The sequence below is a fragment of the Pempheris klunzingeri genome, chromosome 12, assembly GCF_042242105.1.
Source record: "Pempheris klunzingeri isolate RE-2024b chromosome 12, fPemKlu1.hap1, whole genome shotgun sequence".
In the NCBI taxonomy this organism is placed as follows: domain Eukaryota; kingdom Metazoa; phylum Chordata; class Actinopteri; order Acropomatiformes; family Pempheridae; genus Pempheris; species Pempheris klunzingeri.
This window is the reverse complement of record NC_092023.1, coordinates 20,073,463-20,101,357: the sequence shown is the minus strand read 5'-3', so window position 1 is coordinate 20,101,357 and position 27,895 is coordinate 20,073,463. Positions and strand designations below refer to the sequence as shown.

The window sequence follows — 27,895 nt, the reverse complement described above, 5'->3', positions numbered from 1 at the left end:
CCCTAAAATACCACAGAATAATATAATTCTAATGTCCGTTTTGATGAATGTGGTTTTAGAAAGTGCGGGGCTTTGCTTTGACAATGCAGTAAAGAACGAAGCCTACATAGTTCAACATCATCGACAATTTTCACCCTGAACGCACCATCAGGGTCGCACATACGGGAACTTTATACACCCAAAGCTGCCAGGTTTGTTAAAAAACCCCGTTTGTAGGTTTTGTGTTTATCCAGTGTTGTGCAGCGCTACAGTGGGGAGATTTATTCAGAATAAATACTTTAGGATTAGATTATTCAGCTTCCAGGATCTTAAATTGCACAAGTTATTAATAACAACATATCAAATAGAGCAAGCACATACATTGAGAGAACAAATTCAGGATTCTCAAACATGAACCCTGAAATGACTTTCATAAGGGAAAAAAAAGCTCTTGTTCATCTTTACAGAGAAGCAATCATCCTGACTGGAAACACTACAAACTGCACGGCCCAGGACAGGAGGGCTCTGCAGAGGCTGAATAAAACCATGCAGGTCATCATTGGTACCCATCCACTGAGCATCAGTGGTATCAGTGTGGTGAGGCGCCTGCACAGAACCCAAAAGATACAAACAGACAATACCTACCTCAGCAACAGCCTGTTCACCCTGCTGACCAGAGATACAGAGGTATGTGCTGTCCTACCACCAGACTACAGAATGATTCCTTTCCTCAGGCTTTTATTTTATTCTAAATTTAAATGTTTGTATATATTCTGTACGTGTGTGAGTAGCACGAAGAGGCTGCATCTTACATTTCATTGTGCAGTCCTGTGTTGTAAAATGACAAATGACTGGATCTTGATACATTCATTTGATCTCATACAGATGCTACCGCCAGTGGCTGTGCTTTGGTGTAAAAATCATTTTATCCGTATCAAATATTTAAAAGTAGCATGCTTATGTTAACGGCTGTATAGTTGGGGATTGTCTCATTGACCGTCTCCTTATAGTGCTGGTTTACAGCAACTGCTCAAATGATGGTGGGCAGTATGACATTATATTATGTAGACTCATTGATTTAAAAAGAAAGTAATGTAATGTAATAAAATGAGCTCACACAAAGCGACACAGGGTAGCTTACTCCTCTTGTTTTTGGAAACATTGGGAGAAATGTCTGCATGTGCTCCAATCACTGTAGAATAATCATATATCTGTGTTGCTGTCTTTGTATTGTATTTCATTATTATACATATTTTTTATAGTGGACCTATGTGTGTAAAAAGTAAGGGGTGAATGCTGATCCTTTCACCCACCAAAAAAGCGATGTGCAAGTTTATTCAAATATTTCCAAATAAATGACTTCTCAAGTCATTATTTTGAGAGAGTGCCTCACAATTTTGAGATACTTAATACGAGATAATTTCTTGTTATTTGGAGGTCGTCATTATTTTGAGAAAGATTATCATTATAATAATTTGTAGGATCTTTTTTGAGTGTAAAAATAAGTGTAACTACAGTGAAATCCTAAATACGGATACATTAACCTTTTTTTCTGCTGATGGGATAGAGGGATGGCGTGTGGAGCACCTGGCATCCCTAGCTAGGCCGCTCACGAGGTTCTTCCTTTCTCAGCCAGCACCGTTGAAGCGGATGAGTGCGTGGCGTGGATGGACTGGTGAAATTTGTCTAAATCCACTCAAGTCAGCCAATTGTGAGTTTCACTAGAAGGCCACCGACATGCCGGCGTACTTCCAGAGGCCAGAAAATGCTCTCAAACGAGCCAACGGTGAGCAGACATGACGCTTCGTGTTTCACAGATGTCAGACGGTCGTGCTAACTGTTAGCCTCAGTTAGCTTAGCTAAAACTAGCTGCAATGGCGGGCAAGCCACACCGCTCACTGACGGCTACATCAGCACCAAGCTAACCGGCTAGCACATTTTTGTGGTACTGGCTGTTGTAATGATTAGTGACATTTCTCAGACGCATCTTGAGTGGCTATTAGACAACTGCTCACACCCGTGGCAGCGTTGTAACGTTATTGACAGTGTCCTTTAGCTAACTTATTGGCTAAATGCTGGTTCATTATGTTCATGTTCAACAAGCACCTGAGGCCTAACGATGTCAGGCAGCAAACCACGGTGACTAGTGCGATGTGGGATCAGCACTGATGCGGTTTCTATTGATCTGAGATTAAGCGTGCATTTGCTCATTTGTCTGTGTTTCTACAGAGTTTCTTGAGGTTGGCAAGAAACAGCCAGCCTTGGATGTTTTGTACGATGTTATCAAGAGCAAGAAACATCGGACATGGCAGAAGATCCACGAGCCCATTATGCTCAAGTACCTGGAGCTGTGCGTGGATCTCCGCAAGAGCCACCTGGCCAAGGAGGGTCTGTACCAGTACAAGAACATCTGCCAGCAGGTGTGTGAGGAGAAATGTGTGACGTGTCACATAGTTGTTTTAAACCAAAGTCCTCTGAGTTAAAAGCATAACGTCTGTCTTTGCTTGCAGGTGAATATCAAATCTCTGGAGGATGTGGTCAGGGCTTACCTGAAGCTGGCGGAGGAGAAGACTGAGACAGCCAAGGAGGAGTCCCAGCAGATGGTCCTGGACATTGAGGATCTGGACAACATCCAGACTCCTGAAAGGTGAGGATGCTCAAATGTTAAATGCAGAAATTATGTTTCTTCGCAGCATTTTCTTTCATCCATAAGACGTCTTTCCAAATATCTTGTTGGAGGGGCTGTAAAGTGATTTGCATATGCTTGATAAACTTAAAGTGGATTATTCAGATTGTGGTGTTGTGTGCTGTAGTGTGCTCCTGAGCGCTGTGAGTGGAGAGGACACTCAGGATCGTACCGATCGCCTGCTGCTCACTCCCTGGGTTAAGTTTCTGTGGGAGTCGTACCGCCAGTGCCTGGACTTGCTGCGAAACAACTCCAAGGTGGAGCGCCTGTACCATGACATTGCCCAGCAAGGTAGTGACACACACTAAAAACCTTACTAAGAACATTTTGTATTCATGTAGTCTGTATGTTGATGTCTTATTGTATGTTTTCATGTGTGGATGTTACTGAATGATAATCTGTGTACACATCATGGCACAATTTTAGCCATTCTCATTTTCAGCCAGTAATAAAGGAATTCATGTTTTATGAACAAATTCATATGAAATATATATATATATATATATATATATACACACACACATATATATATATATATATATATATATAGTGCTTATCTTTACCTAATTCGATGAGACCATACAGTCTTACAGCATCAGTAAAGTCATACTAGACCCTAAATGCTGGAAATAATATCTGGTCATCTTTTCTGCAGCATTCAAGTTCTGCCTGCAGTACACCCGTAAAGCAGAGTTCCGCAAGCTGTGCGACAACCTGCGTATGCATCTGGGTCAGATCCAGCGCCACCACAACCAGAGCACTGCCATCAACCTGAACAACCCTGAAAGCCAGTCTATGCACCTGGAGACACGCCTGGTGCAGCTGGACAGCGCCATAAGCATGGAGCTCTGGCAGGTCTGTGCACCTAACACTGAATCTCTCTTAAGGTCCACATCAGCATGTATGCATGAGTTAGCCTACTAACAAGTTAAAGGTGTAAAACATGTTCAGAAAGTAGTCGACGTCCAGTATAAATTAAAGATGATGAAGATGATGTTGTTACTGATGTTTTTTTGTTTTTTCTTTCTTTTTTTAGGAGGCATTCAAGGCTGTTGAAGACATCCATGGCCTGTTTGCTCTTTCCAAGAAACCCCCCAAACCCCAGTTGATGGCCAACTACTACAACAAGGTGTCTACTGTGTTCTGGAAATCTGGAAATGCTCTCTTCCACGCCTGCACCCTCCACCGGCTCTATCACCTCTCAAGGGAGATGCGCAAGAATCTGACCCAAGATGAGATGCAGAGGTATCTTATTCGTTATAATAAATGCACAAGTTTTGATCTGGTAGTGACCAAAAGGTTAATAATGCTTAATTTCGACCTTCAGGATGTCCACCAGAGTCCTCCTCGCGACACTGTCTATTCCCATCACCCCCGAGCGCACTGATATTGCTCGGCTGCTGGACATGGATGGCATCATTGTGGAAAAGCATCGCAGGCTGGCCACTCTCCTGGGCCTGCAGTCTCCACCAACCCGGCAGAGTCTCATCAATGACATGGTACATTATGTGCATTAGAGAGAAGCTTTGTTCAGTAGGCAGAAGTTTGGCTTTTCACCTTCATCTGGTAAAAGTGATAAATATTTGTGAATTTGTATTTTATTCTAGGTGAGATTTAACCTGCTGCAGTATGTTGTACCTGACGTAAAAGAACTTTACAACTGGCTTGAAGTAGACTTTCATCCCCTAAAGCTGAGCGGAAGAGTGACCAAGGTAAACAATCTGACAGCGTTTAGCTTCATAATAAGGAAAAATCCCTTTTAGTTTATTTTATATTTATTTAACTAAGTTTATCATAGCTTGTCATTTCTCATCCCAGCATCTGGTAACAAACTTGCTCTCCTACTAGGTGTTGAACTGGGTGAGAGAGCAGGCGGAGAAGGAGGCTGATCTGCAGCAGTATGTCCCTCACCTGCAGAGTAATACCATCCTGAGGCTCCTGCAACAGGTAATCTCTTCAGCCCGTTTCATCCACCTGGAACTCTGTCTGAAATCACATCTACAGCCACACTGTAATGGTCAATCTCTCTCATTGTTCTGCCTCAATCATATTAGGTTGCACAGATCTATCAAAGCATTGAGTTCACCCGTCTGGCGTCCCTGGTTCCATTTGTGGACGCCTTCCAGCTGGAGCGCTCCATTGTGGATGCTGCCCGACACTGTGACCTGCAGGTAAAGTCAAGGCTCTGCATTTCGGATGCATTAACATTATTGATAAATCAGAAAAAGTGTATTACAGTCATCATGATGACTTATCTGACATTTCCTTCTTCCCTCAAGGTCCGCATAGACCACACCTCTCGAACTCTGAGCTTTGGCTCTGACCTGAACTACTCGACCAAAGAGGACGCCCCCGTTGGCCCTTTCCTACAGAACATGCCCTCCGAGCAGATAAGGAACCAGCTGACAGCAATGTCTGCTTCCTTGGCCAAGGCCATTCAGATCATCAAGCCGGCCTCCATCCTGGTGAGTTCACTCTCTCACTTAACTCTCTCTCTCTCTGATTCATAATTAGTGTCTTTTGGCTTTATTTTTCATTGTCATTTAATTCGACTTTTTTGTTACCTCTCAGCAAGAGCGTGATGAGCAGAACCAGCTGGCCATTGCTGCCTATCTGAAAAATGCCCGCAAAGATCACCAGCGCATCCTGGCTCGTAGACAGACCATTGAGGAACGTAAGGAGCGCCTGGAGAGCCTGAACATTCAGCGTGAGAAGGAGGAGCTGGAGCAGCGCGAAGCTGAGCTGCAGAAGGTTCGTAAGGCTGAGGAGGAGCGGCTGCGCCAGGAGGCCAAAGAGAGGGAGAAGGAGCGCATCATGCAGGAGCACGAGCAGATCAAGAAGAAGACGGTCCGCGAGCGGCTGGAGCAGATCAAGAAGACTGAACTTGGAGCCAAGGCCTTCAAGGATATTGATATTGAGGTAAAGTGTAGCCAAAATAACTCCATATTGCAGAAATAGGTCATTGTAAAGTTTCAAGGTGAGACCAACACATCTGTTTTGTTTTGCAGGACCTTGAGGAGCTGGATCCCGACTTCATCATGGCCAAACAGGTGGAGCAGCTGGAGAAAGAGAAGAAAGAACTTCAGGAGCGTCTGAAGAACCAGGAGAAGAAGGTAACTGAGTGATACTTCAGTGGATGGTATTGGTCACTAGATGGTAATTGGACTCTAATGTTTCTCTTTCTTTCTCAGATTGACTACTTTGAGAGGGCAAAACGTCTTGAGGAGATTCCACTGATCAAAAAGGCTTATGAAGAGCAGCGTATCAAGGACATGGAACTATGGGAGCTCCAGGAGGAGGAGAGGGTATGTAATAAATAAACAAATGGATCAAGGACTTAATACAGCCAGATGATTGTCTAGAATGTAAGGATTTTCCTTTTTGTTTTCATTGTAGATCAGTAACATGAAAGTTGAACGGGAGAAGGCTCTGGAGCACAAGAAGCGCATGTCCAGGATGATGGAGGACAAAGAAAACTTCTTGTCCAAAATAACTGCTGCCCGTAGCTTCATTTATGAGGTAAGACCATTTAATCCTCCCATAAGCTCAAGCTGAGCACTGATACATGAGTCTATTGGGGTCAGTATTTATAGAAGAAAAGCCAAGTCAATAATCATGATTAATGATGAATCATTATGTAATTTATTTGATCATGTCAGAGGTGGTAATTCATCTTCTGACACCTTCACAGCTAAATTAAGTTATTACCCAATGATTAAGGATAAATACCAATGCGTGATGCGCTATTACAGCATTCAGCAGACAATGGACTGTCTTGCTTGGATACTTAGTTGAAACAAAGCTCTCATTTGCGTGGCTGTTTACATGTGTGAGTGTGACAATGTGCTGTCCTTACACTGAGAGCTGTATATGCAGACTATCAACACTCACTATATCTTCCCCTTCTGACGCTGCACAATCAAACTTTGACATCAAGATATAAACACAAAATCAATGAATTGTCGAATGAGTCGTATATAACTTGATGCAACTGTATTATATGCCAACACAAAGAATGTATATCAATAGGATCAGTAAAAAATCCCATTTTCATTGCAGGGTTTGTATAGGAGTACAGTGGAGCTTTACTTTAACTCTGGGGCGCTTTGTTTTAACTACTTGTAATGAAGACTGACGGCGCATGGACAGACAAGTGCAGCATTAGTGTGTCAGACACACAGACATCGTGGTACAGTGTTATCAGCGCTTTCTGTCCAACTTCTAATTATAATAAGAATTGGTAGGCAGCGAGATCTGCAACCAATAACCAGTAACATATTGCTAAACGGTGCAATGTAGCTAAAACTCTGGCTGCTTACAGAAGAAATAGTGACTTTATGGCGTCTTTGTAGATTTTTAAATGGCACCAGTGCTGTTGAATGCATATAGGGGAAACGCTTTCTTCCCAGTGCAGAAGACAATGAGAGACTTTATGACTGAAGCCATGGTTTCAAATTCACTGTTCTGCTTTGAAGGAAAAACTGAAAGCTTTCGAGGAGCGCTTGGTGGAGGAGAGGAAGAAGCGCCTAGAAGAAAGGAAGAAGCAACGTAAAGAGGACAGGCGCAATGCTTTCTACCGTCAGAAAGAGGAGGAGGCACAGCGTATCCACGAGGAGCAGCTCAAGAAAGGTAATTTATCTCCGTTTGGTGGGACACAGACACCTGTGAGCCCGTCAGTCATGATAAAGCGGGCAGGGTTACATAAGCTACAGAGACTTGTAGTTGCCACCAGGAAGAAAATGGAGGAAATTGCGGTAGAAATGTTGGCAGCAGCGGTTAGTCAGTACTACAGGAAGGGATTTTTATTTGTCTGGGTGACACTTGCATATTAAGTAAAATTACACAAAGTTTCAGTCAGACAAATGTTTTCCACTTTAATCCTTGGTATTTATCTGATAGTCACAGGCATTCCAAGAATGTCACGCTCTGCTTTTTTTTTTTTTTTTTGCTACTGTGATAGTCAGATTGCCATCATGCACAGGTAGAGGTAGGCAGTGCGGCCCAGGTGTCACTCTGTCCGAGCGCATATAGTTTTAACACACCTTGTTATTTCCCTGTTTGTTACAGAGCGCGAGGAGCGCGAACGCCTGGAACAGGAGCAACGAGAGGAGGAGGAGAGGGAGTACCAGGAGCGTCTGCGCAAGCTGGAGGAGCAGGAACGCAAACAGCGTGCTCGTCAGCAAGAGATCGAGGAGCGAGAACGCCGCCGCGAGGAGGAGAGAAAGGGCCCTGTGGAGGAGAAAGCCAAGGTACAAATTAGGCTGAGACTACACAATTGGTCTCACAGTCAGTTCAAGTTTGATGCTGGCCACGACAATTATGATGATATGATGTGTAGAAAAGAAAAAAAATCTAAATTGGATTATAAAATCATGCACTACTACTTTTAGTGCACTGTGAAATACTCCCTACACTAAAGGATACACTGGAGTATAAAGATCAATCAATAAATCAATAGTGTCTATCAGTAATGTAATGCAAGATAACTTATCACAATAGTTTGTCATAAAATATTAAAATTAGGCTTGCTGCAGTAGTTAGGGATTACACCTGTAGTTCATTTTCATGTACCAGGTCCCAAATTCATTGAATAAAAAAAAAAAACAGTTTGTAATATATTAAGTGTGTTATTAATACTTTGTCAGACAACTGATGCTGCTGTGCCTGCTCCATGCAGTATTTGATGTTAAAGTAAAAAAGCCAGCACTTCCCCAGTTGTGATGCATCTGATTTATGTTTTCCCTGATATGAAGATGTGATGGAAGGAAGCCTAAATATATATGATGTCACATATATAGGATATATTAGGATTGAGTGCAGGGTAATGAACTAAAGGCCAAAACATCTTAAAGGTTTGTGGTCATAACTGATACTGATACTACGTCACAGTGTCTTGTCACGTAGGGACAAATGAGGGCTACAGACCTTCGAGTCATCCCGATCTGCTTTCACAATGTGTGTTGACCGATATGTTTTGCTAATGCAGGACTGGGGTGAAAAGGAGGAGGGAGGATGGAGGAAGCGCACAGAGGGAGGTGATTCAGAGTGGCGCCGATCTGTGCCTGAAAGGTTTGTGTTGGAAACTCGGCCTCTTCCCACTTTTTAAATTGCTAACCCATTAAACCGTGAGGGGCTACTCTAACAACAGTTGTGCTCTACCTAGGGATTGGAGACAGGAGGGCCGTGATGATGACAAAGAGGAGAAAGAGCAGCCCTTCAGGCGAGGAGAAGGTCTTCGCCGGGGAGATGACAGAGGACCCCGTCGTGGCTTCGATGATGATCGAGGCCCACGTCGTGGCGGTGATGATGACCGTCCTCTACGCAGAGGGATGGACGATGACCGTGGTCCACGCAGAGGCTTTGATGACGACCGCGCCCTGCGCCGGGGTGGAGATGACGACCGCGGCCCGAGACGTGGCTTTGATGATGACCGCGGTCCCAGGCGTGGCTTTGATGATGACAGAGGTCCTCGTAGAGGCTTGGAAGACTTGAGGGCTCCCAGGCGTGGGGGTGATGATGAATGGGGCCCCAGAAGAGGAGGTGATGATGACAGAGGTGGAAGGAGAGGCATGGATGATGGGCCACGTCGTGGTGGCGATGACCCCAAACCCTGGAAGCCCCTGGGCAGACCTGGTAAGACTGTAGCCATTCGATACCTGAAGAATGGTTTATTCAGCAATCAGTGAGTGAAAATGTCCAGCGGGATGATGAGCAAACGTTTCTATTGCAGGCGGTTGGCGTGAACGGGAGAAGGCCCGAGAGGAGAGCTGGGGTCCTCCCCGTGATGAGTCCCAGGAGGACGGCGGTGACGGTGAAGGAGAGGAAAGATCCGCTGACCGCTTCAGAGAGCGTCGTCCACAGAGGTAAGGCTGTTAATCCATTAATTTTTTTTTTGTAGTAAATGCAGAACGAGTCCCCGCTAGCCTCAGAGATCTGTCTGAGTTCTGTTAATCAGCGTCCTTTCGTGTCCGCAGGGAGGAGAACAGCTGGAGGAGAGGAGGCACAGAGGAAGCAAGCAGCTGGAGAGAGTCTCGCAGGGACGACGCTGACCGCGATGATCGCCGTGATCGTGACGATCGCCGTGATCGTGACGATCGCAGTGACCGTGACCGCCGTGATAGAGACCGCCGGGATGACCGCGAAATAAGACGCCCACCCAGAGATGATGATGAAGGTAGGCAGGGCTTGATTTAAGAATGGGATAACCATCCATCCTTTATGTACACCGCTTATCCTTCGGGGGTCACAGGGGGATGGGGCTAATCTCAGCTGACATTGGACAAGAGGCTGGACAGGTTGTCACTCAGAGCAATGACATGACTATTAGATACATATCAAGGATACATCATAGGACGCATCAGTTTTCCTTAAAGACATGACAGAATTAGCTGCATAGAAAGTATATGTCTTTTTTAAGCCGAGATATGTAAAGTTCTCACTGAAAAGCAGTTTGTGGCTGAACAGAACCGCCAGCAGTAACATTCAGGCTTCAGATTTGTCTTCTGTAGCCTCAATCAATAATGTGTGATCAAAACATTGTAGCAGTTGTCGACCACACTCCCAGACCGTAGCAGTTCTTCTGCCAGGCTGCAAAAGTTACTAAACAGAACAAACACTTAAGAGGGAACTTATAACAGCAGTCTTGTCTAACACAATTGGAGCACTGCGTGGAGGTGTAGTATTCAGCCAGCAGAGGTCGCTGTTCACCTGTTTAATTACTGCCTTAAAAAGGTGCCCACCAATTTGGACAAACATAAACTTTCTAACTGGAAAATGTTCCTGCTGGTGTCCTAATGAGCATCTTTGTTTCCCCAGGAGGTTCTTGGCGTCGTGGAGGCGACGAAAAGCGGGAGGAGCGGGCCCAACCCAAGGAGAGGGAGAGGGAGAGTGATCGCGATGCCGATGCCGATGGAGAGAGGGGTTGGCGTTCCGACAAAGAAACCCCTCGTCGCACAAAGAACGAGACAGATGATGATGGATGGACCACTGTCCGCCGCTGAGCAACAACCTCTGCATCCAATTGGCTCGGTTAATGATGAGTTGATTTTGAAAAACACCAAAATTAGTATCCCATAAGCCAGTTGGCCACAACGGTGAATTAATGGCTACAAGCTTCAGATACTCATGTGCGTTCTCCCTTTGAATTAAATATCTGTAGACAGTAGTTTTCCCAGGGATTTTTCCCCTTCATCTTTATTTTGACATTCAGCAGTTTTGAACCAGAGGCTTCTCACCACCCAAAACACCACCAGCTGATGAACTTGTGTGCACTTAGGCCACATGCAAACCATCAGCGTAAACATGACTGCCCCCAGTGGTTAGGAGGGTTAATACCTGACAAACCGAAAACCAATGTACCTGCTCCAACTTTCAAATCAAACTCAGTGTATCACCAGCTGCCTCTTTTAAGTAATTAACCGTTACATAGGTATAATATTAAGGCACAGATCCACAACTCTAGTAATGGCAACGACAAGGAATCTGTCATCTGCTTCAGTGATCTCTGCTCTTCATCTAATGCTTCAGATGCTTCTTAACCCGGTAAACAACTAGTGGGCTTTTTGATGTGCATGCTTAGACTATTCAATTGGTCTTGCTTGATATCCAGTGTGTGGTTCTATCTTGCTGCAGTCAACGGTATCAAACCAGGCTGCATGTGTACAGATAAAGCCTTTATTAATAAAGATGTTTGCTCACCACCTACTTGTCAAGTTTGTCTCGTGCTATATCACCTTTAAAGAGTGCAGTACACTTGGCCTGTTTTTAAAGAAAGAAGTCACCAAACTTACAGGTGGTGATATGGAATTATTTCCTGACTTTCCACAAATGTTTCAATGTGTGTCTATTACCGTGAAAGTTACATCAGAGGGTATAAAACGGACACGCACCTTATGTCAAGGGGGTGTTTTATGTATTCAGGGTCACAATGAGTCATTCGTTTACAGATGTGAAAATAGCTGGTTCTACAAACGTCCCCAGGGCTTGTACAGGTGCTGGACATCCTTAAGTGTTGATGAGGTTTTCACAGTTTTGAGTGTGCTTGAAAATCTAACTGCATAATATAAACTATCTGGCTGAATAGTTTGCTTGTTAAATGACATACAGAAGTCTGAGAGAGCCAAACTCATTTGAGTATATGTTATTTACTATAGCTGTAGGGTGCTTTAGAATGCAACTTTAAAATACTTAAAGTGCTTGAATTTGACTTTGGAAAAGCTACAGGATGCGGGGCTCCTTCCACTATCTGTTTTAGTCCAGCTTGCTAGAATTCAACCATTTTCAAGAATCTCAGTTAAGAAAATACACCTGGATGGGGACCTGTGTTAGTAGCCTGAATACGCTGAAGGTGTTCAGAGAGCGATCTCAGATGCCAACAGTTCTAGTACCAGCTCTAACTTCCACACAGTGGAGCATCAGTGGAACTAAACCACTCATTTTGTCGGGGACTTGCCGGTTCTCTGCCCTGAGGACACCCTAAAGCTCCCCAGACCTGAGCTTTGGCACCATGTTATCACGCTACCATGATGTGACCACTAGAGGCCGGTAAAGCACCGCGGAGAGGAGCCGCACGCTTCGCCGCGTGGGAGCAGGCGATGAGATGGTTCACTCAGTGGAAAAGTCAGGAAAATAAAAACATGCAGGCAGTGGTCAGTGTGCAGTCATTAACAAACCAGTAACATGCTTTTAAAGTTGTGAAAATAAACCCAACCATGCTGGACTTCTCCTTAAAAAATGTGCTGGATATGGATTTGAATTAGGCTGCCCTGATTTATTGATACGATGTGCTATAATAATAATAATAATAATAATAATAATAACAACAATAATAATAATAATAATGTGCCTCATGGGTAAGGCATTGCTATTTATTGGGTGATATTTCAAAATAAAAGCCTATACCTTAATGAGCCGGCCAAGCCAGTGTTAAAAATAAGAATGTAATCTGGAGTCAGACATTTCTAAAATGTCAGATCCGACGCATTATGTGTTGTACAGCTGTTAGTGCTCTGACAGATTTGAGAGCCTATTTAAGTCTTTAGTTTGTATTTCATTCCACAGAGACTCTTTACACACCCGCATAAATAAAACCTCAAGTACACTTGTACGTATACAGCCTAGACTAGAAGTTAGCGTCTATTATTATCATCATTATTATTACTATTAGATTATCATCACACATTTGAATAAATATATATTTTTTTATCACATGTGAGATTTCACAGGCATTTTAAATGTTCCAATATCTGAAGTCATAATAACCAAACATGAACATTTACATCAAAAGTCAAAAACATGCAACCAAAACAGGGAAAAAAACAGAAATAAAAATGTATTAAAACAGATTGTACAGCATCCCTCAGTTTTGGGGCTGTATCTATTCACTTCCAGCAGCCTCGTGACTGTCACCCCGCGTGCTATTAGCGTGCACCGTGTCTTTGTGGAGGCCCTCGGCGCGCGGCCATGGCTGCAGCTTTGTGCTGCTGCTCTCAGTCCCTGATCCACAGCAGAGGTGGCAGCCTGCAGTCACAGGTAGACACCCCAACAAACACCTGAGCACTCCGCCGTGAACGCCACATCAGTGGGAAGCTGCTGCTGAATTTGGAGACGCTGTCAGCCTGTCCTGTGTGGGTGACAAGACGCTCTACATGTAAGGCTTGTTTGTGACTCCCAGACATCCCATCCAGCAGCAATTAAGAGCGCCTTCAATTTCAAACTTATCCTAATGGAATCTGAGGAAAAATTAAAAGGAGCAGGGACGACACAAGAACAATTTCACCACAGAAACACAGTTAGAAAGCTGGAAACAGGAGCAAAATTGAGAAATAAATGAAGGCCGGCTGCCAATTAAGCTCCAGCGAAACACTATCTGCGCGCATAGCATCGAAATATAGAGCTGATTTGATGTTTGCGCGACGCCGTTGTGCATAATTAAAAATAATCACTTGCTGGTACTTACACCACGCACACCCCCACCCTATAAAAAATCAGTTTGAACCTGTCAGGGGCCGTAAATGCCAATAAGCAGGCTACCTTGAGCTTTTCTACTGGTTCAGATGAGTGTGTTAAATGTCCTGGAGATATGTGCGCGTGAGTGTGTGTGTGTGTGTGTGTGTGTGTGTGTGTGTGTGTGTATGTGTGCGCGCGCGCGCTCGGGAGGCTCCTCTCTGGACGAATCCGTTCCGTGTTGCGCGTTCGAGTCCGCCTCTCCGCGCCCCTGCTTCCCATTGACGCACTTTTTAAGCGTCTTCCCCTTCTCCACCTCAAGGCGAGCAGCAGCGGCAGCGACCAATCACCATGCCATTACAGCCTTCAGAGGAAGCTGTTTATGGGACTGCAGCGCTAATTAGGCTCATGAACTAACAAATCTGCCTGCACGAACACGGCGAGGAAAACGATCACATCCATGGATTAGTCTGGGAGTAGCCGAGCACTTTTTATTTTGGCTTTCTCGACACAGCCGCCGTTTCCCAACTTATTTACTGCGCAGAAACTTTCCCCCTTTTCTTGGGTGTGGAGTATTTTTTAAGCGAGAGCGCCTACGACAACTTCAACTTAAACTGGGGAATCTGGACTATCAGACCATGTTTCAACCTACACCCAAGAGGTGTTTTACTATAGAGTCTTTAGTGGCGAAGGATAATCCTGTACCGGCGTCCCGCTCCGAGGAGCCCATCAGGCCAGCGGCTCTCAGCTATGCAAACTCCGGCCAGATGAACCCCTTTCTCAACGGCTTTCACTCCGGCGGCAGGGGCGTCTACTCTAACCCGGACTTGGTGTTTGCCGAGGCGGTCTCTCATCCGCCAAACTCCGCCGTCCCTGTGCATTCGGTGGCCCCGCCGCACGCTCTGGCTCACCCGCTTTCATCCTCGCACAGTCCGCACCCTCTTTTTGCCAGCCAGCAAAGGGACCCATCAACTTTCTACCCCTGGTTATTACACAGATATAGGTACTTGGGCCACAGATTTCAAGGTAAGTTATCAAAGTGCTTCGTTTGGCTCACTTTTACGCACGAAACGCACCGAGCGGCCGGAGAGTGGTCACAGATTTTGTTTTCTCTCTCCATCAGCACGGAGAGCAGGATGTAGATGGAATTAAAAATCGTTGTTTAAAGTCCATCACCTCAAATTATCGGGCCAAAACAGACACTTAATTAAAGGATTATTGCACTAAAATTCATCTAGAATTCATCTCTTCATTTAGAAAACGGGAGAAAAAAATGCTGAGTAAAAAAATAATAATAATAATGGTTGCCTTGGCTTTTGTGGCCGTCTGCTGCTCGGAGCGTCTGTTCAAGGCTGAAAAAAGACCGCTAGAAAATGTGACATGTTTGTACACTGTTGGTCTGCAGGTTATATATGATCTGCACATGATCTATATCCGTGCGTAAAAAACGAAACTATTGCATCTCGCTGCTCTGCAGTTTATTCTTCGGCTTATTTCACATTTCAACCACAAGAGCAAGTTTTTGTTTTTAGGGGAAAAAATGAAGTAGTTTGGACAGTTATTTTGACTAGCCTTTTTGCTAATTATCTAAGGCTGGCATGAGTCAAATTTGGACTCATTTTAATTTTATTAACTAAGTTGACCTGCGGGATGCTCCCACTAGAATATTCGTTTATTATTATTTTTTGCTGTTGCTCGTTTTCATTGTATTTATACTTGTAATTATTTGTTTTATTTATTTTTTTTTTTCGGACAAATGAAAGAAAAAATATCATTTTTTAGAGGAATTTATTCGAAATTAATACCTAACGTGTTTTTTTGGCTGCTGTGTATTTTGACGTCTTCACGCTGCTTCCATTTTACCTGTAATTTTGTATACTAAGGCTGTTTTGGAGCTAATTTAATTAGGCCCAGGATTATACCTCTGCTTTGTGCCGTCTCCCCTCCATGCGATGCTCTCACATGTGTCACATGAGGAAAATCTTACACAATAAATAATTTAAAATATAAAGGTTTTCCATAATTTATCTTCTGCTGTTGGGTGATGTCCAGCTTCTCCTCAGACGTTATTGTCATGCCATATTTCCAGTCTGCCCTCAGTCGACTATTGTTTCTGTGCGCAGGCCTGCTGTTTGTTACAGAAATGTCGAGCTTATAAAATAAATTAAAAAATGAATGACACACCTTCGTTTTCTGCTCGTTTCCAGGGAATGAAACGAGTCCAGAGAGTTTCCTATTGCACAACGCGCTGGCCAGAAAGCCCAAAAGAATCCGGACAGCTTTTTCACCTTCGCAACTGCTGCGGCTCGAACACGCGTTTGAGAAAAACCATTACGTGGTGGGAGCAGAGAGAAAACAGCTCGCCCACAGCCTTAGCCTCACAGAAACTCAGGTAAGAATCCCAAGGTTTCACCCGGCTTTAAACTTCACACCCTGCCTTTTTCTTTTCACCTGGACAATGCGCTCATTTTTATTTTGAACCGGTTACGCTGCTTCTTGGTGTGGTGTGTCGTGTTCAGGCTGCTCGGACGGGCCTACTTACACCTCATGGTCATTTTGTTGTTTTTATAAAAAGACATTCATCGCATTGTGGCTGGTGTGTAGTGGGATGAATGTGGTATTTTTCTTTTCTTCTCCTTAACGTGGCACCGTGCGTCGTGGAGCCTTTTAATATCAGGCCGCTTTAAAATGAATGTATGTAATGTATGTAAGGAGGACTCATGTAGTCAGCGAAACTATAATCTTATATAATCAGCCACCGAATTGTTTCTACCCAGCGGGGTCCATAAATGCATGTTGTCAATCGAAGACAGAGGCTTTCTGTTGGATCCAATCCACTGTCATTGTATAGGCCTAACCTCATTTTAGGAGGGGTTGAATTACTTTGTTTTGGGGGGAGAATGTTGCCTTTCAAAATGGAGGGCAAATTAACCAGTTAACCATTTTACGGGATAGGCGATACAAAGAGCGAGGCGGGTTCAGTGAATTCCCCCTGCCATATTTAAGATGCTGTTTGAGCCCATCAGCCGCTGTCTTTTGTCCGCTGTGTCTCCTTTGGACGGCGGGGCCTTTGGAGGAGCTGAAGGGAGAAATTAACCATCACCTACTTCAATTAGCCCACTGAAGGCTTATTAAATTCACCTCAGTTGCCATTTAAGAGCTAAAAGGGCTGCAGAGTGACAAAGCAGGAGCAGACAATTTATCGATTTAGATGTTGGTAATTCCCCCGTGGTGCCGTTTACCACGGCTGAGTCGATTTAGAGGAGTGTATGAACATATATGTTAAATGTGTGGCATGAGTGGATGTGATTCCTTTTATTTTTCTTGACATTCTCACGATGGCTTGGAAGTATTCATAGTTAGAAAAAAAAATACTTTGACCTACTTTAGATGGAGCGTCAAAAGTTTTCCCAGACAGCAAGTGTTTGTGAGATTATAAATAAGAGGGCTTCTTGTTTATTTCAGCCCTTTGCCTTTGAGTTAGTCGCATTTTTTGTTTTTACAGCATATTGTGGGGTTTAACTGGTGAGAACTTGCAGCGTTTTATTTTTAAAACAGAGCTGATTGACCTTTTATTGGCTGAGTTCACAGTTTGTGCGTCAGATTAATATCATTCATTGGAGTAACAACTGCAGGTCTGCGATTTTTGTCATTTAAAAGACGGGATTCACACGTTGCTGAGAATATAATTGATCTTTGTTTATTCTGGCGATTGTTTCCTCTATGATCACCAACTGCAGGTCACAGTTTACCTTTTTTATTTCCACCGCTGCCTGCTCGCATTTAGCTGTGCCATCCAAACAATGTGTCCCTTTTACGCGTGGTTTTACGCACTGGCCAATCGCGGTTTATCTCGTGACACTGATCCAGGTTTTTTTCCTCTCCCCCCTTTCCTTTCTCTTTTTTCCCCTCTCCAGGTAAAAGTGTGGTTTCAGAACCGGAGGACGAAGTTCAAGCGACAGAAGTTGGAGGAGGAGGGCTCCGAGTCTCAGCAGAAGAAGAAAGGATCGCATCACATAAACCGGTGGAGACTGGCGACGAAACAGCAGAGCCCAGAGGAAATTGATGTCACTTCGGACGATTAAAAAAACAGACTATATAAGCGTCTGAGTGAAGGAAGACATGGATAAAGGATGCCGTGTAGAGACAGTGAGAGGGTAAAAAGCCAATGTCACATTTCAGATCTCCGGAGATCGGCAGCTGAGGGTGAGAGAAACCCGACTGGTGGCACTGCTGTCACCATGTGGGTCTGTCAGTCCAAACGAACCCAGGAAAATGTGACTGACGGTGTCTCAGTCCGCCTACCTGAACCCTTCCACACACCAACCACCACCACTACAACCTCCCATCTACCAACACCTAATTTTCCTCTCCAATTCATATTGGACGTTTGCACTTCAGAAGGTTTTTTTTCTTTTCTTTTCTTTTTTTTCTTTTTTAGAAAAAAAGACAAAACAAAAACGCTTCCACTCAAGATACCAAAACACCAAACTGCTTTTGTAAAACTTGAATTGCATGGTATAGTTTTTTTTCCCTCTGGTAGTTGTTTTAATTTGACAAGTTTTCTCAAACCAAGAAGAAGAAAAAAACAAACAAACAATTTTTGTTTTTAACTCTATTTTCAAACTGAGAGATGTCGTGCTTCTTCCTTTATACAAAGTGTGCAGTCTTTAATTAATGATTCTCGTGTAAAAGTGATTGTGAAAACATATGAAGTAGCGGTGCTGCGTTATAGTGTTTTTTTTTTTTTAAAGAAAAGAGAACAACAAAAAAATTCGATTAAAAACAAACAAAAAAAAAACCTTTCTAAAAAGTGAATCAGACCACGGATCAAGTACTTAAAGGGAAGGTGTCAGGACATTCCTTTAACCTAAAGCTTTACCAATGTGTCGCTGTGGCCCCACGCAGCCTTCTGTCAGGACTTGACCCTCCAGTGAAAGTTGCCAAGAAGGACTAAAAGCAAGAATTGAGAGAGAGAGAGAGAGAAAGAAAAAAAAAACTTCAAGCACTGAGCGTATTCCATGTACAGAAATGCTAAAAGTTAATGTTTCTGTTAAACCCTCTTTTACAGAATGTAAATAATTTTTGTGTTTGTGTTAAGTTTGCTACAATTTTAACACAAAGTATACTTCCAAGAAGTATGTAATTGTCAATATTTTGTCAATAAAGTTTTATCAATATGTTGCGCGCAGTACAAGTATAGGCTTTTGATTATGCAGAGCAGCTGGATGGAGGCCTCTGACAAAGCGAAGGTTACAGGGCGCTGATAGGGCTGGATGGGAGCGCAGTGAGGGCGCTAAAAGGAGTTTAATTTAAAAAACACAAGAGGCAGAAATGGTGCAGCCTGTAATTTGTTGTCCTCGGCCCTGCGTCTGTCTCTCAGTCTGATACAGGCGGCATTAGTTTTATTTTTGAGGGGCTGCAGCGTCTGCTCGCCCCAGCTACAAAGAGTCCCTGCAAGCTTTTGTGAAAGTGCAAATCAGTTTAGGCAATTATCATGCGAGTAATATGAGGGGGAAAGGGGATGCATTGCCCAGTGGTCCACTTTAATCTCTTAATCCACGGATCCAAGGGGGCTTGGTTGGACATAATTTAGTACAATCTGACTACCCCTCACGACGCGATAAGGGAAGGTTGCAATGTGCCGCAAAATGGGATCTTTGTTTAAAATCTTGTCTTGTGGGCTCCACCAGGCTGCAAGCTGCTGCTGCTGCTGCTGCTGCTGCTGCTGCTGTGGAGTGAACGGGGACATTGCAGGACTTCTTTAGGAGGCTGTAGGCTGGACTAAAAAGATGCTATTTGCAGCAGGAAATGATTCCCTATTTACGCACAAACAAACCAACAATGAGCAGTGTTTTTTTTTTTTTCTAAATCAGACACATTTAAACTGGATTATGATTTCCCCCCCCCCCATCTCATGTGAATATATAACAAGCCCAACTTCAGTGTTTTCTACTGCGAGGTGCACGTGTTTGTTTAATTGTTTCATAAAGTAAAAAGAGCTGTTTTTAGGGGTTTGGGTTGGGGTGGGGGGGTGGCATATAGGGAATTCTTAATCGGCCCATAGATTATAACAGCAATAAAAATCTTTAGAGAATACCATTAGCTTAGAAAAAAAAACCTAAAAGCTTTATTACAAACCCAGCTTTGAAATAGGGGGGATTAGAGGACTGAAAGGGTCCCACAATAGTTAGAAGAAAAGGTTTCATGCTAATGAGGTTAATGCCCTTTGTATCTCCGGACTCCACAACTTCATTACTCCTATCTCGGGCAACACCGAGCGGCTCAGAGCTTCACAATCCACTCGAGCTTTTCCCTACCCTGCCTCTAAAGAAGGATTTGATAGCAGTCCTGTTCAAACTAGATAATTATATCTTTTCAAGTTGGAATTAAGATAAAGAAAGTGCAGTGGAGGCGGTGAGCCTTGATCCGCCGCAAACAAATTTGGCGCCCCCCCCCCCTCCCCTCCCTCTCCATCCCTGTGTGCGCCTGTATGGACACACAGGAGACAGGACAGGCTGCTCATTAGAACCTGGCGCTATTTCATTTAGACGCGTTTCATTTTAACCAGGAAAATAATGATGTTTTTTTAAAATAATAATAATAATAATAATAATAATAATAATGTCTCTGTTTATGGAAACCAAATGAATCTGTTTTGCAGAGATGAGAGTTTAACAGGTTAAGCTACACATTTCAAAGCGCAAATTTTCCAAATGAAGAGCTCCTGGCTTTATATTCTACAACGCCGAATTAAATTGCAAATGACTCTTTATTCCGAAGGCACCCATCAGAAATATTTAAATAAGCCACAAAAAAAAAAAAAAAAATGTAGGTAGGAATTTTAGAAATTATCAGTCTCATTCAAAATGAACGAGAAAAAAAAATCATTGCGCATGTCAGTATAAAGCTTGGCTGCTATTTAAATACATTCTGCGTCTTAAAAATTCAACGCGCCATTCTTTTCGGATCAAGCGCATTTTGAGACTAAGGTCACATGAATATAATTGGTTTGGACAGGATTCAAGCAGTGTGTGTGTGTGTGTGTGTGTGTGTGTGTGTGTGTGTGTGTGTGTGTGTTATGATGTGAAGTGGGCCCTCACAGATCACATCCCTCTTCCACGCGCTCGTGCTGTGCGTTAAGGGCCAGCTGTGGGGACCTTTGGTGACCCGCTTATCTAAACTTAAGCTGCTGCGCTCCGTCCAGGGGCCAAATAGTCCATAAATCATCGCGGCCCGTGAACAGTGTGATTATTCCTTAAATATTCACGACCGAGCCAGTTTGGACGTTTTGGACCTAAGCCCCGCTGCATGAAACATTTAGTCCGCGACGTGAAATGATTATCCGTCACTGAAAAGAGTAGCAGGTCCTATCAAGTGACCCCACTGACCCAAAACCTCTAATCTGCAATTAGTAGGTATAATTACGTCCGCTGACACCACTAATGTGAATACTGGCTCAGGGAGGGAATGGGCGTCAGACAGGCTTCGTATTAGTGCTCAAAGTCAATAATTGATCGAGCTGAAATCTCCTAAATTGGGAGAAGTGGCTTTTTTCAAGGATGGCTTTGGATGGTTTGTCAACGTGCCGTCCGCAGGGAGCCTCTCTGGTTTTATTTCATCTCAAATAAAGGCTCCTGGGGTGGCACCTGTAGGCCGACCCCGTCACAAAACGACGTCAGGACTAACTTGATCTGTCCTGTCTCACAAATTGCCTCTGAAATTGATCCTTGAAACGAGAGAATGAACCCTACACAATTCCCTTGGCCTTGACATAAGGTGCAGCGATAAATATACAAGACTAATGAGCAATTACCATACAATCACCCTTCAAATAGCTTACATAATAATAAATTAAACATCGGAGCCTCGGATTCAGTTTCTTTCTTTATTATTAATAACGAGGGAGGGGCGTTTGAAGCCATGATGTACTCTCATGATTATGTTTTCCAAACGCAGCAATTTTCAATTTGCCAGCGGGCGCAGTCAGCACTTACTGACTCGGACTAGTCGGACTAGACTTTCTACCGGCACGGCCGCAAGTGCGCAGACGCAGAAAATCTTTTTTAATAAGACGCTCTTTTTTATTGTTATCGATTTGAATGTATTTCTTATTTAGATTTTGAAGAAGATGAGGCGTTTAAATGGGTGATAAAACACACACACACACACACACACACAGCCGCAGCCAGTAAATGCAGCACATGGCGGCCTGCTGCGTTCAATGACATACATCCTTCAAGTTAAAGCCTGAACTCTTACATTAACTTGGTTAGACAATAGGTTTTAGTTTATATCTAGACTGAAATAAAGTAAAACTGTGTTTTTAATGAGAAAGTGGTAAATAATACGTAGCATGTAAAGTCACATTTGAACACGGTTTATTTCTTGTGCTGTCCCGGCAGTGATTAGCCTGCTAAATGTCCCTTTCCCCTCTTTTTCAAATTCTCCATCAGAATTAATGAATTCAGAGCAGGGTTACAGCTTGTAGACACACACACTAAGAGCCTGGCACCAAAATGTGATTGTTAATAGATGAACGAAGCCAAGAGCCACATTACAAGCTTCACTCGCAGACCCATGCAGAGTTTCACTCTGCAGGTTTTGGTGCTCCGTTGCCCACGTCCACCGAGGTCACCACGCAGACAACAAATGACCGAGAGATGTTGCAGACCTACAAGTGACAAATGGCCATTTCGCGATGAAATATTCATCGAGAGCTGCGATTCAGAAACACTAAACTTTTTCCACCTGCACAGACGCCTCTTTCTCCTTCTGTCAGGCTTCTCTCTTGGCCTCCGTCCCACAATGCCCTGCACACTCCGCAGACACCTCCAGCATCTGCCCGAACCCGGCCTGCACAGGCACAGCTCAGTTTGGGAAGCCTCAGAAAGTTTACGGCCTTTATTAGCTGTTTTTTCCTCTTATTATTTTCATTGGCTTCAACGTTCACTTTTAATGCATTAATATTCTTCTGACCTGCTGCTAGCCTGCAGATTCCTCAGGTTTATTTTCTCTAATGATAGGGGGAATTTGGGGCGGTAATGTGATGCAGTTTCATTTGCATATAAGTGTTTCCCACATATCCACCAGCTCTGAAGAGAGCAATTGTCGACCCCCCTGTCCTCTGAAGTTCCAAACATTTTATAGGTTGTATCTGCAACCAGCATTCCCCCCAGAGCACTAATGTGTAACATATGGCGGACTGTACACCTGATAAAATACCTCAGGGGCCCTGCAGTTTGGAAAATCCTCAATTCGCTCCCTAAATAAAACAAACAATGGCCTCACTAAATATATCACATGTGCCTGCTGAACTATTTTGTGTCTCTTGACCTGCGAGTCCCCTCCCACATCATCAGCCCTGATACGGGTCCATCTGCGAGCTGGCCAGTGCCATGGTACAACCAGCAGGTACTTTTTGAAAAGCAGATTTTAGAAGCTCCTGTTTTTACCTGCTGCGGGCTGAGTAGGTTGTGGGAGTGCTTGGCTTGTTGAAGCTACATTCGCTCTTGTCTCAGGCTCTGTTACACACACACACGAAGGCTGCTAATTCTTCTGTCCATGTTTTGGGTCGTTCCATGTCAGGATATGATCACATCCAATGAAATTAGCCCACATCCAAAACTGGAGAGTCCACTTCTCTCCTGCTGTTTCATCTCTGTGACCGTGCTGGAAATGTGGCTACAATTACAGCTGAAATGCAATATAGCTGCTGCTGTGTGAGTTATTGAACAGACAGGTGAAATTGTGGGCACCTGTTCTTCTGTCCCTGCTTTGCACCCGTCTGAGCTTCGCTGTGTCTCCCCCTCTTGGTAGCCATGAGGGAGGAAAACATGCCCCCTAAAAACATGAAATATCAAGTTTCTGTTGGCTGAGTCTGACAGCAGTTGAGTGCTTAGTGTCTGGAAAGTGAGGCAGCATAACATAGTGGTGGTGGAGTTTTTGGACAGAGGCTTCTGTGCACTTGGATGGTGGATGGTGCATCGCTTTTCCTTATTCCGTTTCCACATGAGAGTCAACTGAGCCAGTGACACATATTCAAAACGTAATCTTAGATGTTTGGATTCATTAAGCTAAGCTAAGTGAAACATCAGAATAAAACAAAACCCACACTGGTAAATACTATCTATTTCACAGCCTTACACATTCCTATAATTTTATTCGTAATAAGTTAGACACACAATTTTGCAGAAAATCGATTGCTTTTATAGCATTTTTATTGTATTGGCTTAAATGATGCAATGCAAACTGATCTTAAATCTTTAATTCAAATCATTGAGAACATACATGTATTTGTGTAAATAATTAAAAATGACCAGCTTGCAGTTTGCGTCCCACATTGGCACTGAACAAAGCACTAAACTCTTGCAATGATGTGCCTATATATATTATTTGTTATATTTTAATCATTTATAATTAATAGAATAATTAATTAAAAGCATAACTTCTTGCTATATTAGTTCCAAAACACTAGCCTGACAACATGTACCATTAAGTGGTGCTGTTTTTCTATTTTAACTTTATTGAAATTGTGAAATCATGACAACAATGAAGGAGCAAAAAGATTTGAGATCATTTAAAACATGCTCGTTTGATCCATAGATTGATAGAAAATATGAGATTTATAAATCACAAGGTTGGGACTGAAAAAAAATCAAATATTGAGACATGTAGAAGTAGCTTACTGCATGCATACATCTAGCTATTTAACAGTGTTATGATGTCAAATATTGACCAGTGCTCTAAACACTTTTTATTCTTTAATTTGAAATGTATAAACTTGACAAGGACCACTGACCAGAACACTTAATTCTCTGTGAAGGTTAATTTACTACAGATTCATAACGCACACACACACACACATAGCAATTTCTTGACACTTAACGTTAATTCATGACCGCCCCAACCCAACTCTTATGCTAACTAACATCAGCTTTTTAAAGATATTTGTGGCGTGGATCCAAAGCCTTGCCAATTCCCTGGTCAGTGCTGTCACAAAAACCCCCTCTCTGTTCACAACAGGCACTTAAAAGTTGGTTTTAACATGACTAATATTCACAAACAATATTTCCCGCGGGGGTTACGCGTGCATCTCTTGTATGTGTTCGTATGCATTTGTGGGTAGGCAGTGGGTATCTCTGCATTCTCTGCTCCTCCGACAAAATAGTCTCTGGGTTTGTCTCAAGAAATTGGATGTCCTGGTTTGTGGCTACAAACATTTTGATTGTATGTTCAGTAGAAACACCTAACTAAAGAAGCGGTTTTGACTCAGGAGCCTGAGGACAGAGGGCTCCAACTCCTGCAGAGCTGAAGCACAAGTTGGATACAAAACATGGAAGTAATATAGAGAATATGAGGTTGGGAAAGGTACAAGTTTTATGTCGGTTACTTCTTTCCTTTGGCGGCAGATGCTCTTGAATTCCCTGTCATAAAAGTTCAGTCATGTCATAAAAGTGCAGCCATGTGTTCAAAATGTGTTACAGGGGAAAAATACAGTTGAAACTCTGACGTGTTTAGGCAAAGAGACGAAGATGCGTTTAGTTGTTTGCTCTGAGCGTAAACGTGGGGTTTCAGTGTGCCAGCTCCCACAGTTGGAGCATTACTTGATGGGCGGTGTAAATGATTGGTAGTACTAATTCAGGTTGTGACATCTATTATGGGCCAGTGAACACCTCCACCGAGAAACTAACCCAAATTATACTTGCTAATCATTCACTCTCATTCACTCATAATGTTCTTCCCCCACACCGCTGAGCCTAGCCATTGGAGGAGAGGGATGCTAACACTGTCCAACGATCTCAAGTGCAGTTTCCAAGAGCTGACTTCTAATTAATAACAAGCATAACTTCTTGCGGAGGGTTTATGTAAGCTTAAGGTGAAATAATTACTCCTCCAGCAGCAGCAGCTGCCGCGCTCCTCGTACACCAAGACTTTGAAGTTTGACCAGCGATGGTTGGGAACCCTCCAACACTGACGGTCTTGCAGCAGCACTCCATTATGCATTAGCAGCAACTGAGAAGTACTCTGTGCTTCACCTGACTCTAACTGGTGGTTATGCTCACTGGCTAAAGAGCCGTCTGCCATATAATTGCATGCAGTGTGAACATATGAACTCTAAATGCATGTAACCCACAGAAATGACTGGCAGGTGACTTTGATGCCGTGTGATGATCTGCAGTGCTGTGCACCACTTTCTCAGATTAATGATTCTGGACTATAAACCAGCAGTAAGAAGAAAGAGATGCGATGTTGGTTGTCGAATAATATAAATGAAGTAATGGTAATATATGTCTTTTCAAGTCCAATTACTGCAAGAGCCAAAGCCACTGCACACGGTCTTGTTGCAGCTGTTGTCCTCCCCTCCCCCCACAGGCAGTCCTATGTGTTTATATGCAAGGTATAATGGTAGCAGGGTGTGCAAGTGCTGCAGGTTATTTTGTATTTGGAGGTGAGGACATGGCAAATCAGACCACTTCACACATGAAAGGCAGTTGTAGGTCCATTTAATTTTCTGTGCCTCTCTTACCCTGCATCTCGCTGTCCTTTTAGGGGGACTCCAGAGGCTAGTTAAAAGGTGTCTGATTCTCACCATGAATCTAATTAGATCTCTGACTGAGGTCTTAACATCTTTGAAAAAAAAAGAAAGAAAAGAGAAACGCATGGAGGAATAAGGTGATAAAGCACCTACCCCTTGCCTCCACTGCACCTCAGCCCAAGCTGTCCCCTGCTCCCTCCTTTTCAAGAGAAAAACAAAGTCCTGCAGGCTAATGAAGTTTGTAATTAAGGAGATTCTGTCAGGCTGAATGAGTAATTAGGACGTGGTTTCTCAGGGGTGTTAATGGTGGTCAGGCGGAGCACAGGCTCCATGTATGGCCAAAGAGAGCACCCTTTCATACCTCACCAGGAAGCGAAAGGGAAAGAGTAGGGCTTGTTTTTCACTTGACTGAAATCTGTTTTCTTTCAGAGAGAAGGTACATCTTGTTTGGCAGATTTGCTGTATTATAAAATTTGCAGTAGGATTTGCTATGTCATTCAAGATCAGAGACAAATGCTTGTAGAGAGACAACTGCAGAAGACGTCTTTCTTGCTTATTGCTTCCAGATTATCGTGTTTACATACATCTGTGAGAAACATTACTGCATTTGCACCACTAATTTGCTATAGATTTCTGATGTGTTATGAAAGATATAATTCGAGGAAAATGGCTGCAGGACAGTTCTCGGTGAAGACATCTCCGTTCTAATTATCACATTTACTTCAGATTGGTTGACTGTGCTGCTGATAAAGAAAGTTCACCTGGCCTCAATTAACTATATTTATCTCAGATTATCCCTCCATGAGATTTCTGCTCTGGCAAAAAGATTAGCGTTATTAAGAGTCGCGCATGCAGGATGAATACATTTTCAGACAAAGTGACATCTCTTAAGGATGAGAAATTAAATCAATGAAATGGGAATCAAAAAGAAGTAGCTGCGTGTTCTTGGGATTCTCCGGCAGCGCGTGTTTTTTTTTTTTTTTTCTTCTGCTGTAATATCACAGTTTACATCCACTGATATGCGCTTTTCATTTGGACAACAAATTGAAAATTAAATTTGATAATTGTTTAACTCCTATCTAAAGTGATCTGGAATCAAATTTGCTCACCAAAACATAGAACAAATGGTGATTTTTTTTTTACCTACATTTGACTCTGTTATCTGGTATACATGAAAATGTACAGCTGGTGTGTTCAGACACTTAATATAAAGCACATTATTACCCCTGAAGTGAGGACAGAGAATAACCACACACACAGTAACAGGAGCAGATTAGTGCTTTTACAAAAGTCTTTGACAGATACAGTAGAAAGAGTCTCCTCACAGGTCGATCTCTTTGATCTCAGGTTAGCCTTTTTACATTCTCTAAAATCATTTACAGTGTTTAGACTGGGAAGTGTCCCGCTGCGGGGCACAACACCTGGGCTTTGAACCCATGACCTCACATCTGAGTGCTCTCGCCGAAGCCCCTGCTGCCTCCCGGTCAGCTGGAGGATCAGTGCGGACAGACAGGCCCAAACCTCTTCATTTCCTGTTTCGCCTGCCTGCAACAAACCCTTCCCAAACTACCAAAAAAAAAAAAAAAGAAATGCTACCTGTGTGTCAGGTAATACATATGTGTCAACATAACCAAGGTATGACCTTTGTGAGGATAAGTTATGTTTCCACTGCCAATTCACAAACCAGTTTGAGAAGAAGGAAAGCAGAGAACACAGATCAGGTTTTGGTGTGAAAATTCCTGATATCT

General features: G+C 43.3%; 2 protein-coding genes across 3 annotated transcripts; both read left to right on the top strand.

Moving 5' to 3' along the window:
• The first annotated feature begins 1,596 nt into the window (after positions 1-1,596).
• On the top strand, positions 1,597-11,364 carry eif3s10 (eukaryotic translation initiation factor 3, subunit 10 (theta)). 2 transcript variants are annotated; one of them, XM_070840562.1, is made up of 22 exons: positions 1,597-1,765; positions 2,209-2,399; positions 2,490-2,626; positions 2,793-2,956; positions 3,321-3,520; positions 3,702-3,910; positions 3,993-4,164; positions 4,273-4,377; positions 4,514-4,612; positions 4,720-4,836; positions 4,945-5,130; positions 5,237-5,584; positions 5,674-5,778; positions 5,857-5,970; positions 6,062-6,184; positions 7,141-7,294; positions 7,733-7,914; positions 8,652-8,734; positions 8,829-9,298; positions 9,396-9,528; positions 9,640-9,839; positions 10,481-11,364. In XM_070840562.1, the coding sequence occupies exons 1-22, from the start codon at positions 1,717-1,719 to the stop codon at positions 10,663-10,665; spliced, it is 3,726 nt and encodes a 1,241-aa protein (XP_070696663.1). In that variant the 5' UTR covers positions 1,597-1,716; the 3' UTR covers positions 10,666-11,364. The 2 variants fall into 2 exon arrangements, with proteins under 2 accessions (XP_070696663.1, XP_070696661.1); XM_070840560.1 differs by having other exon boundaries at positions 8,649-8,734.
• Positions 11,365-14,247: 2,883 nt separating this feature from the next.
• On the top strand, positions 14,248-17,930 carry emx2 (empty spiracles homeobox 2). Its single transcript, XM_070841282.1, has 3 exons — positions 14,248-14,635; positions 15,817-16,001; positions 17,527-17,930. The coding sequence occupies exons 1-3, from the start codon at positions 14,248-14,250 to the stop codon at positions 17,692-17,694; spliced, it is 741 nt and encodes a 246-aa protein (XP_070697383.1). The 3' UTR covers positions 17,695-17,930.
• Positions 17,931-27,895: the final 9,965 nt, after the last annotated feature.